General features: G+C 40.7%; 1 protein-coding gene across 2 annotated transcripts in view; it reads right to left on the bottom strand.

The window, feature by feature from the left end:
* FNIP2 (folliculin interacting protein 2) overlaps window positions 1-9,081 on the bottom strand; it is a 138,679-nt gene extending 129,598 nt beyond the window's left edge. Inside the window, exon 1 of one of the 2 annotated variants that reach the window (XM_019025683.4) lies at window positions 8,728-9,081. In XM_019025683.4, coding sequence (XP_018881228.4) covers window positions 8,728-8,834 — 107 coding nt within the window. In that variant the 5' untranslated portion in view covers window positions 8,835-9,081. The remainder of the gene's footprint in view (window positions 1-8,727) is intronic. The other variant, XM_004040572.5, reaches the window with a different exon arrangement.
* Between the last annotated feature and the right edge of the window lie 3,664 nt (window positions 9,082-12,745).

Raw genomic sequence — 12,745 nt, 5'->3', positions numbered from 1 at the left:
TAGGCAGCAACTACCACTCTGTCTGAGGGAAAGAATTTTTTTTCCTGTATTTGCACAGAGTATTTCCAAAAGGATACGAAAGAAACTGGTACAGCAATGGTAGCCTTTGGGAAGGGGGATTGGGGTGTGAAAAGGCTTACATTTCAACATATTTTATATGAACTTTTAACCAGATATGTTTGAAAAAATCTTAAAATAAAATCATAATTTCATGTATAAGCAATTTCTCAGGTACACATGGCACTAAGCAATATATGGCAACCCCACTGCAGGGCCAGTTACCAGCGTCCACAGGGTCTTCCGTGGAGCCTGTGCACTCAGCACCAAGTGGCTACCAGGGGTCCATCTCTGCCCTCTGGGTAGTGCAGGGCCAGTAGTTCCGGCCGCCCCCTTCTGCCCTAGCAACTAACTTACTCAATGTACCATTCTAAAGCAAACAGTCATTGCCTGATATGCTTGGAGAAAATGTTTACTCATGGCTCACCACCTCACACAGGGTAGGTACGCCACCATTAATGATATGTTAGTCTGGCACATTCTTTTTAAAGAACATGTCAGATTCGCAAATCCATTTCTAAATTAGTTTCTCAAACGGAAAAATCATACATGGAAAGCAGAGATGATTCCATCTTTTTTCTAAAGTGCTTACTTCATTTAACATGCAAATATAGTCTTTGCAGGGTTCAGAATATCAATATTGTTTTCACAATTAAGTGTACTATTATCTTAAATTTGAGAGAACCAATTTGCTCATTTCATTCCATAATGTATTTCAGTTTTACGAAGCCACACAAGAATTCAAATGAATCTGAAAAGTATATAGACAAGAGTTCTACATCATCAACCCACAGCTAACAATTTCATAGCTTCATAAATATTTAAATCATTTTTCAGTAGGTCATTTCTGACAGCTGTGGGATTTCATAACTGGATCTCTGATATATTACTTAGGCAAGTGTCTTCTTAAAGGTTTTTTTAGGGAGGTGGGGGTACAGGTCAATCAACTGTTAGAGCACTTTTACCCTATCATTTTGATACCAGAAAAATAATTCACTAATATTGACAAAAAGGAGGAAATTTCTTTGAGTCATCTGTAACAAGATTCATTTTCTAAAATGTCACAATGCATGCTAGAAACATCAAGAAATATTTCAAGAGATCAGATTCTGGAATACTAGAGACTCTTTAAGGATCATCAGTGTTCAAAACTCTTGAATTCATTCATTCATTCAACAGGTATTTATTAAACGCCAACTTCCTGCCAAGCACTGCATTAAAAGCAGAGACACAATGGCAAGGCTAGGATTTAGAGGAACTCTCACAGCCATGCTGTAACTATCACATGTATGTTTTCTTGTTTCATTTACAGTCATTTCAAATGTATGCTTTAAAAGACTTTGTGGCATTGAATTTAAAAGGTATTTTTGTTACTATTTTTTAATCATATTTTATAAAAGAACTTGAGTAAATGAGGATAGCTAATGAAGAAATGAATGATAACATACTTTTCCCCCGATAACCCCAAAGGTTTTGACTATAAGACAAAAAATGTCCAATTTTCCAGGCATATCAGAGAGAGAGTTGGCAGTCTGAAGTATTTATAAGGTGTTAAAGCCAGAATCAATTGAACTGGTGAATTTGCTGCTGCTTCCTAACACATCCTAAATCAACACCTGTTTCATCTCTTGAGGAATGTGCAGGTTAACGTCTAACTTGTCTTCAACTTGTGAAGAAAGAGTTGCTATGACAACATGCAACTATCCTTACTGGGAATCAGGCTGAGGTCCCCACCAGATATGTAGGTTCTTAATTAGCCCCCCTCAGCTTTTGGGATGAATTCCTACTGCCTCAGTGCTCATTCTCACTTAGATACCCGGCATGAATTGGTTGTCATTTTCAATTAGACATCAGCACATAACCAAACACCAATCATTTATTTAAAGATATATATCAAATACAGAAATCTCTTATTTATGATTAAAAAGTCTTAGGTGTGGTAATAAAATCATCTTCATAAACCAATATATAAATCTCTTATAGCACTATGATGGACACAAATTCTAAAGTACAATCTACAAATTAAACAAGTTTACAGGGACAAATAACTAGAAAAATAATTCCTAGAAATAAAGGCACACAGTTCAGGAGAGAGAAATATGATAATCGGGGATCCAAACTCATGCTAATACTAAAATCTTATATAACAGAAAGAGTACTCTGCTATACAACATTTATCCACAACATTATAGTATTAATGGCTACATTTTATTGCACTTAATATATTGTATTATTCTGGCACAAACAGAAAGTGCAATAAGGAAAAAAAATATGTAGCATGATGCATGAGAAGGCGCATTGTCCTTTTCAGAAGTCCATTATAAAGGCAGCTGGACAGATTCTGGCTGAACACAAGTGGGGTGCCAGCCCATCTCCTTCCATCCCCATCCCACCCTCCCATTCAAGCACTGGTTACAAAAGTGTCTGTGTGGCCATGAGTAGTGAGTCATGGATGTTCCATTTACAGCTGGGGTGGGGTTGAGGGAAATCACTGTTACATGCCCAGTTAGCTGGAAAAGTCCATCCTGTTTTTCCTTTTTTTACATAATAATCATTTTTCATAAATCTGAGATAAAGAATGCTTGGTAAGTAGGAACTCACCAAATATTTCAGCACTCTTACATCCAAAGGAAAGACTTACTTTTACAGCCAAGTATATGATCTCATAGTCCAGGCCTAACAATTCACACTAAGCAAGGGGCTTGTACAATCAGTACAAAACATTTGTTCCTTTTCACCCACACCAAGAAAAACAGTGGCTGGAGAAATAAAGCACATTACCAGTTCCCAAATCAGATTCACACACCAGGAGTTCATGCTGGCAGCCAAAGTATTTCATGACGGCAAGGACAATCTTTTACAGCTTCCTTTTCCAAGGAAACACAACGACAAAGTAGCTTCCTTAGGCTGACCTTACAGGCAAACCACGAGAAACACAACCTAAAGCAACAACAAAAACAAATGCCCTTTTTGGAGCTATATACTCCATGCATTAAAAGACCACATGCCTCCGTCCATCTCTTAGTACCACCTACTAAATCAAATAATAATGCATAATACAACAAATTCACATTTCAGGACTTAAAATTATAACTTCATGTTTTAGCTTTTAAAACATCTAATCCAGGCCTCTTATCCACATTCCCTCAAAATCCAAAGGGCTGTGTCAGTCTTTTCTAAACATATTTCAAATAAAGCTTGAGCTGCATGCAGCTCCTAAACTGTACTCTGAGCCCCCAGGAAGACTACACTGGGCTCTGAAGCTCAGGTGAAGTAGCAACCCTGGCAAACTAGTAAACATTTTGCACATACATATCTCCTATCATTACTGACACTGCCAATAAACTTAGCCTCTGAGGTTTATAATGAGTTTAGGTTTTAAATACATTAAACTTCATAACAAACATATTACTTTTAATAATAGGAGCTAACAGTTATTTTGATGAAGAAGAAAGATTCTATGAAATTTATTCAAATCAGATTTTTCTCCATAAACATTATCCTTACTCTATTCCCTCACAGTGTAGAATATGCTAAATGCTATTTAAGTTATTTTAAACAGTTAAATAATCTAATAGTTAAATAATCTAGAATATTTAGGTTTAAAATAATCCAAATCACAAAAGTAACACAAATTCATTAGAGCAAAATCCAAAAATACCAACAAGAATAAAACACAAAAAATTAAAATAAAATTTTCACCTACCTCTTGGCAACCACTGTTATAATATGTTGGTGTAGAGTGTTGCTGGCCTATTCTGCACATGCATAATCGCTCCTATTTTTAAATGTTTTTCACATAAATTTATAACTTGCTTTTACTTTTTAAAATTTATATAAATTTATGGGGTATAAGTGTAATTTTGTTACATGCATAGATTGCACAGTGGTGAAGTCAGGCTATTAGAGTTGCTTTTACTTCTTCTATTGAGAACATTTTTGTTTTGTGTGTCTGTGTATAAAATTATGATTTGGATGCTATAGAATGTCATCCATTGTGTGACTATATCATTTTGCTTAACCAATTTCCTTTTTTGGCTAAATGCAATTTTATTCTTAATAATAAAAACTTGCAAATAACTTTGAAAAAACAAACACACCATATTTCTAAGAATCTTTCTGACACCCCGTCACCTCTACCAGGTTTGAGTGAGTGTCCGCTGAACATCTTTAAGACCCCTCTGAAAACTTAAGGTCTCTGTTTCATGACTGACTACATCAAGGTTAAAAAACTAATACTCAAGTGAAAACAGTTCAATTCAGCACTGTCTCAACTCTCATCTACAGAAAGAAAACAGCCTCTGAAAAATGGTTCCATTTTCGTAAGCCTCAACAGGAATAATACTGAACTCCATGACCTAAAAAAAGATGCTTGGTAATACTTAAAATCATTTTGTATTGCATGTTATTCTTTTCAAAAGATTTTCGAGCTCATTACCTCCTTACCACAACTTTGTTACATAGGTCTGATGCTGTCACTTTACAAATGACAAAGCTGAGGATCAGAGAAATGGAGTCTTGTTGGGTCTCCCATCAACATGGTACATGAGGCAGGGCTAAATCAATGGCTTCCTCGATCTGTGTTCCAAGTGCTCTTAATAGAACTCACTGCATTCAAAGGAAGGGTTCCCTTCTTCACCTCTGAAAAAATCACTAACCAGTGCATAGTATCTTTCAGGACAAGGAGATATGATGTAAGGAGTATGCCAATAGATCCAAGGCAGCAAGCAAGAAAAATCTACAGAAAGACTTTCTTTTAGAAAGTAGTCAAAAGAAATCAAAACTGCTATTTATATGTCATGTTTTATATTATTGGCATTAAAAATGTTGAGTGTACTAGAACAAAACTGTTTTTTTCCAAAATATTATCCACCCTACCTCAGAACAAATCTCATTAGAAATACTTGCATCTGGAGACTTATTAGTGGGAGGGGAGGAAGCACTTCTGTGTAATTTCCCTCCATGTGAGGGAAGAGTAAATCACAATCCTGCCCTTAGTCACTCCAAGCACAAGAACAGCAAGTAAGTTCTTAATTCTGTGCTTATATAAAAATCTACTCTTTATCAGTGTTTATCTGTTTGTTATAGTTTCCAATGTGTTGTCTGCTCTTTATTCATCTTAGTGTATAATCTGTTGTCCTTTAGATTGTAAACTCCAGTAGGTGAGACCGTGGGTGTCCTGCCTGGATTTATACAAGTAGAGCGCCAAGCCACAAGCACAGAGGCATCAGATGCTATATGGTAAGTGGATTAAATTATACTTATACTAACTCTATAACAGATTAAATTTGTTCTAACAAAACAGTGGGGATTAGCACTTACTAGGCCATTTGGCCTTAGGTATACTCTTCTCTGGCATTCACACAGCCAGCTAACAAGCAGCTGCAATGCCTTCACTTGTTCTTCATATCCCAGATAATATATATGCTTCCCTACTTCATTTAACTGCTCCAAAATAAAAGAACATCTGGTAGCCCAAGGTCTTTTCACCTCCCTGCTAAATACACATTTTAGGGGTTTGAAACTGCTCCATTAATTTACAAAAGACATGGAGGAAAAAACAACAACAACAAGAACAACCTTAAGATAATGCTTCAAACTTGAACCACACATGTAAGTCACTGGACATAGCGTGGCTTGAAAACATCCTGGCCTTAAATCCAAGGTAACCAAGAACATAATTCTATTTCTGACTTGAGTCACTGTACACATCATTTCTTTTTGTCCTAATTTATTTTTCTGGTACGAAGCATTATTCAAATGTAAATACCATAATCATATAGCATTCCTGACTACTTCTCCCAAACATGTAAGTTTGGTCAATCGTGATTCCTTTTGTTTTCCTAGCAACCTGTTTCCTCAAAGCTATGAAAAGGGCTTTCTGTCAAGATCTTAAAGGAAATACTCCAGAAGAAATCTTGACTATGATGATCCTGTTTTTAGATGAAATGTCAGGAAGCATGAAGTCCTGAAAATGACCTGTGAGATAAACTACTTATATTGGACAACAGATTTCCTCTCTAATCAAGTGTGTAAAAACTTGAGGAATGAGAACAGTCATAAGCCCAGCGAAGGGACTAGGAAGTGCACAAGAGTAAAAAGACTAACAACAAGGGCAAAACAATTCTGAGAAGAGAAGTTTAAAATAACCAGTGAAAGTCCATCATGGAAACAGAAGATATACAAACTTTAAAACAAACAAAAACTTGGATCTTAGATTCTCCCCCATATACACTACAAAACTGTCCCAAAAGTCTACCTGAATCCTCAGTGAATTTTCAATCTCCAGATAAACAAGTTACATCCTGTACTTAAATGCACTAAAGAATACAAATTCATGTTAGGAATACTTGATTTTTAATCTAAGGGTTTTACCTTCACTTCTAAAACTCTATTTAACTACAAGGTAGTTCCCAAGGGCAGCTAATGCCCTGCAATAAGGCACCTTGTTCCCCTCGAAGTACATACCAACTCCTATTTGGCAAAATCTGGGTAAAATCAAACACAGGTTCACAATTTTTTAGGTAGAGAGAAAAATTTTCCTGGAAGCTTTTCCCAGGCCAGCTACACAGCATCTTAGAGTTAAGCCAGGTGAAAAGAGCAAAAGGAAAGACTTGCTTGGGGTCTCCTTTGTCAGTCTGGTGAGCACAAGATGGTTTGTTCCCATCTTCCAGCATCCTTGCTCACATCTGCTACTTTACTTTCTTTTCCATGGTGACCTCTACCAGGGACACTACTGAAGGGGGCCCCCATCAAGTAGGATGTTCAACTGGGATCCCCAAATTCTCCAAAAACATCGATCTCAAATTCTTGTAGAAAATCCCAATGAGGTCAAAAAAAAAAAAAAAAAAAGACCGTACTTGGCACGATTTTCTGTTCTTCATTATACACAAATGAGAAGTCAGAACACCACTGAAAATCTTCCCATGAAGTGGGAATCAATTTCCCTAATATGGCCCAAAACCCTAAATATAGCCACAATTTTTTTTTTTTTTTTGTTCAAATACACTCAGTTAAACTTGTGGATAGCGGAAATGGTGGTGGGCAATTAGGCAAGGAGCACAGAAAACAATGACAATGTAACCGCCACTATCTCCTCCTGCATTCAAATGGCTTTAAATGTCCTTGGCAACAGCTGCCAAAGTACAGACACCTGTAACATGCTCCTTCCGCTCCAGGCTTTGTACCCTTGATGGAGTCTGGGTTACAGGGAGGGAAGGGACGAAATTACACACCTTAGGTCCGAAGTAATTCTACCATTCTGAGAAGGTACATGGCATCAGTAGTACTCAGCCTAACAAAAGGCATAGAATTCCCACTCAAATTATAAGGCTTGTTAGCCTTAAGAAAACATGAGAATTTAACTTGGGGAGTTTAAGGTCCTCACAATATGCCTTCCATGCGCGCGCGTGCACACACACACACACGTTTAATTTTCACATGACCACAGTGAGAGACTGTTTTAAATGATGGAATTCAAGAAAAGCAATATCTAGAACATAAAACTTAATCCAGAATTTATTTCAAAGTTTCACTTGAAACTTTTAAAGGTTTATTATACTGGGTCTAGATCTGTTTAACAGTGAACTGTTTTTGCAAGACATTTTGGCCAAAAAGCACCTAGCATAGTGTCAGAATTGGGAGTCGGTGCTCAATTTTAAAATGTGTTGAAAAATTGTTAAATAAAGATAAATAAACTTCTCAACATACTTGTGCTCAAAGGCAATATAGGACATTTTAAGGCTTCTTTTAAAAGTTAGCCCTTGAAATCAGAATAGCATAGGGATTTTAAAGACTGGAATCTGTGGTCAAACTGCTTGGGTCAAAACACAGGCTCTACCACTGACAGCTGGATTTTGGGCAAGCCGCCTAAGTTATCTGTGACTTTAAGTTTCCTCACCTGTAAAATGGGAATTACAATAGCACCTACCTCACCGCATTGTCAGAAAAGTAAACGACAGAAATCAACATAAAGCATTTTAGGTAGTAAGCTCTCCATAAATGCTATCAATATTCAAAGGTATGTGTTCGAGAGATCAAATCTATTAAATATACATATCAGCTTTGATCAATTGAAATCTCGGAAATTTCAGAATTGCATCTTACTCCCCCTTTCCACACATCATGCGGCATCAACCTTCCACATGATGTGGAAATTACATACTTTCATTCATCCGTTTGAGAGCTTGTCATATATGGCAAGAAAGAAGAAAGATGCCTTTTTCGTGACTGTTGCTCCTTCAGAACTTCAAAACACTGTCACGTACACAATAGGTTGGAGCTGCCCTCAAAATGACAGCTCACAGCTTTGCTGGGCCCGCAGAGGCGCCCAGGCGGCTCTGCCCGGAAGGGGTTCACCCCAATAACCGGAGAATCTCCGGTCGCCACAGCCAAGCACAGCGCACGTCCGGGAACCCCAAGGAACACAAGAGAACTCTGAAATGGGGAAGGACCCTGAGTTGTGGAGAAAGAGCGGGAGGAAGGGTCACGGAGGGTCCGGAGCCACACTCGGATCAGGCGCGTCCACGCTGACAAGCCCGGGACCAGGTGCCGGCGATGGGCAACGCCGTCCTGGACGGCCCCTTCCCTTTCCCCTACCCGTCCCCTCCCCGGCGAGCACCGAAGCCAACTCGGGTCCCGCGCCAGAGTCGCCCCCCGGCGCCCCCTCACCTAAAGGCGGGTCCTTCCTTAGGAGCCCTGCCCTGGGCAGACGCCGCCGCGGAGCTGCCGCTGCTGCCCCTTTTGTTGAAGAGCTTCTGGAGCAGGGTCGGGGCCATGATGCCGCCGCCGCAGCTCCGGCCGTGGCGCTCGGGGGGCCGGCGGCTCAGCGCGCAGCCGGGGGCGGCGGCCGCGGTGGCGGGGCCATCGCGGCGGCGCGGCCGCCCAGCCTTGCGGGAGCGCGGGGCCGCTGCGACTGAGTAACTCTGCTCGGCGCCGGAGCCGCCGGCTGCCGGTCATATGACTGAGCCGGCCCGCCACCGCCTCGCGCGCTGACAGTTATCTCCTGCGGGAGGAGCCCGCAGCCCCACGGCGGCGGCGGCGGCGGCGCGGGAGGAGCGCGGCGGCCCCGGCGGCGGCCATTGGCCCGGCGGCCGCCCGCCCCGGGCTCACGTAACCCCGGCGGGAGGCGGGAGGTGGGAGGTGCGGCCAGGAGCGGGCGAGCGGCCCAGTACTCCGGGCACGCGGGGGACGCGGACGGGGGCAGGCGCGGCACTTAAAGGGGCCCGGGGGGCGAGGGCGGTCTCCTGGGCGCAGCTCCGCGAGTGGCGTGGGGTTCCCACGGAGCCTGGGTTCTTTCGCACAGCGAGCATGCAGCTAGGCCGATCTTTGTTCTTTAGAGACAAAGCCCCTGAACTTGGGTCCTCGCTTTGTTCAGGTACAAGAGCCCGTTCACAGAAGGCGTATGCTAGGGGAGAAGGCTTGGTACGTGCGGTGGCCGCTTCGGTGGGCTGTGATTTGAATCACATAACACCCAAGGTTTTGTCAGGTTTCCTCCATGTCCAAATTCGATTCCTCCAGGCTTTCACAAAATTTAAACTGTTTATCCAAATCATTTGTTCTGTTTGGCGTCTTGGGCCACCATACCATGGTTATATAAGAAGTTGCATTTGAAATATTAAGCCCCCCCTTTAAAACACACACACACACACACACACACACACACACGGAACTCACTACATAGATTTAGAAACTTAAGATATTTTATAACAAGGGATTGTTTTTCCTAATACATATTTAATAGTCAATCAAGGTATATCAGCAGCAGATATTTGGTTTGAGGAAGGGAGGAGTTCATGTGTTTGAGTCCACTTTCCCGCCCTGTCCCACCCCAGTCCCCTTTGGAATTTAATCCTTGGTGGTGCAGGGCTCTAAACAGCCAGTGTAGGACACGTTACCAGACTCAAAGCAACTTCTTAATCTATGTTTTAGAGCGTTGGGCTTCACGAATTTTTCCGATGATGGGAAATAGAGATAAAGTTAGTAAGACCCCAACCATGCCTCTTCTAGCTTCTCCATGAGTAGTGAACAGTGACTTACCTGGGCTCTCTTACGCTTGTTGAGAGGAGGACTCTTGGAGACTCAAAAAGGAAAATATATTTCCAAAAACATAAGTAATCAAAAGAACCTATTCTGGGCCTATTTTACTTTGCATTTTCTTTTCTTAATTGTGTTAGTTTCTGGACTTGGTTGGGAACTAGCTGTGAATAATGTGCTGAAATTTCACAAAGGTAGGAGAAAGGTGGTAGAAATGGAAACTTAGTCATTTGTTTCCTTCAGACTTTTACTGTTAAAATGGTGGATTAAGTGTTTATCCTGATGAGCAATCATCCTTTTGCACAATTGAGTGTACACAGAACCCTAATTTGCAACTTTGCTATTTCTGTTTACTGAAGGCCTTTACCTCATAGGGCTGCCAGTGTTGGTCAGGATGCTATATAGAAGGTATTGGCTTTATACGTTGTGACTTTCAGATACAGTCCCAGGTCGTACTGTGGCCAGCAACTCACCACCTTTCCTTACTCCATCCTTGGTCAGAAAATGTCCTTTATTCTCCAGACTAAAATCTGCATGTTCCTCATGAGCCTAGCAGCTTTTGTAACTGCATATAGAAGAGGAATTTGACATATTGTGCCTCATTCCTCACTTCCTAGGACTCTTTCAGTTCCAACCCAGTCCAAATAGACAAGATCATCCAAAAGAGGCAATTAAAAAATCATAACCTGCTCTAGCCATCATCTTCAATTTTGGTTTTGACTAGGCAACTATAAAGGAAGAGTGTGTATTTTAAACTATTAAAGCCAGGACTTCAGTTAAAGGAGACAAAAGGAACCAAAATGCTTCCCTTCTCCCCTCTTTCTCCCTTTGCTTCCTCTCAGCATCACATTCTTCCTCATCCTGGTTCTGGCCACACCTCCTCCTTTGGATTTTTAAAGTATACAAAAATCCTAGCCAAAAAAGTTCTGGGAGACAGCTCTAGCCAGCTCTCCCAGTCTTCTTGTTTTTTATTTTTATTTTATTTTGTTTTATTTTATTTTATTTTATTTTATTTTATTTTATTGGCTATTCAAGGCCGCTACAAAAACCCAATCTTTTGCCCATCATCCATTGGTCATTGCCTGGTCCCTGAGGCTTGTCATAATCTCAGTCTCCAACACTGGTCACGTGGCCCATCGCCCAGTTCCATACATCTCCTTTATTCACCTCTTCCCACTCACCCTATCTTGGAAAATATACCAGCTGGCTGTTCTTGTACGCAGCTGTCAAGAGGAGCAGGGAATAAGACAATATCCTGAATGCTTGGAGATGACAGAACAACACTAAAATGGGAAAGGGGAAGTTGTAAAGGGCTGACTTACTTAGTCCGGTCCATTCTGAGTCCTGGTGACAGTTCTCAATTAGTGGATATTATATAAGTTGTTTTAGTTCTGCTTCTGCAATTAGACTGGCATTGATACTGTTTGTAGCCTATGTAATACCTGTTACCCTTATTCCTAACAGGAGGCAAGAGAGAAAGGAGCTGGAGGAAAAGGAGTAATTCTGGAAAAAGTTTCCTCACTCTTAATAGAAAGAGAGAGAGAGAGAGATAGGTGGGTTTTTTTCTTCCTTTGGATGTTATATGTCTAGGTCTAATGCCATCTTGCTACAAGCCTAAAGATGAAACCAGGACTGGAGATGGCAAAGAGACATAGAAGCGAGCTGGGTCCTTGATGGCATTATTGAGCCACAATCCCTCTACCCTAACCTGACACTCTCCATTAGGTGAGATAATATTTCTATTTTCTTATAGACCAGTCTATAAGAGGCTGAAGCAGGTTTGTGTTTTCTGTCCTCTTTATTGCTTGTTATGTGAGACAAATAATGCCAATCTGTTTATCTCTCAATATGCCAGAGAAAATACTCGTCACCAATGGTCCTGTTCTGTTTTTTCATACTGTTAAGTCATTTTGCAAATCATTTACAGAGCTAAGAATAAAGGAATAGTGAAAAATAATTCTTTAAAAAATTTTTAACTTAAGTACAGCAAACCCGTTTTTTATTCTATATTTTCCTGCATTTGAAGGATTATTTACCCTAAATGGACAGTGTTCTTTGAACGTAACTGACTACTTATCAATTAGCATATATGAACCAGGAACACAATCATCTTATAAATATTGATTCCAGGCTTCAAATACATTTTTTTTTTCTGAGACAGAGTCCCACTCTGTCACCCAGGCTGGAGTACAGTGGCGCAGTCTTGCCTCACTGTAACCTCCGCCTCCTGGGTGCAAACAATTCTCATGCCTAGCCATCCAGAGTAGCTGGGACTACAGGTACCCACTACCACGCCCGGCTAATTTTTTGTATTTTTAGTAGAGACAGAGTTTCACCATGTTGGCCAGGCTGGTCTTGAACTCCTGACTTCAAGTGATCCACCTGCCTCAGCTTCCCGAAGTGCTGAGATTACAGGTGTAAGCCACCACACCCAGCCTCAAACACATCTCTAACGATTCTAACTTATCATTACCTTTGTGCTGCTTGCACTTGAATAAACAAAAAGCAGTGCTTTTGAAAACTTTGATGGCTCATCATTTTGTTGAAGAGACAGTAGTTATTTTGTTTCTTAGTTGCAAAATATTTTCATTTTTAGATTTATAAACACCAAGTAGAATTAGCAATCCAATGAATTTTTTCATCTCTTCCTTAT

Source organism: Gorilla gorilla, chromosome 3 (genome assembly GCF_029281585.2).
Source record: "Gorilla gorilla gorilla isolate KB3781 chromosome 3, NHGRI_mGorGor1-v2.1_pri, whole genome shotgun sequence".
Classification (NCBI taxonomy): Eukaryota; Metazoa; Chordata; class Mammalia; order Primates; family Hominidae; genus Gorilla; species Gorilla gorilla.
The sequence above is the reverse complement of the archived record's forward strand: the minus strand, read 5'-3'. Positions and strand labels throughout refer to the sequence as shown.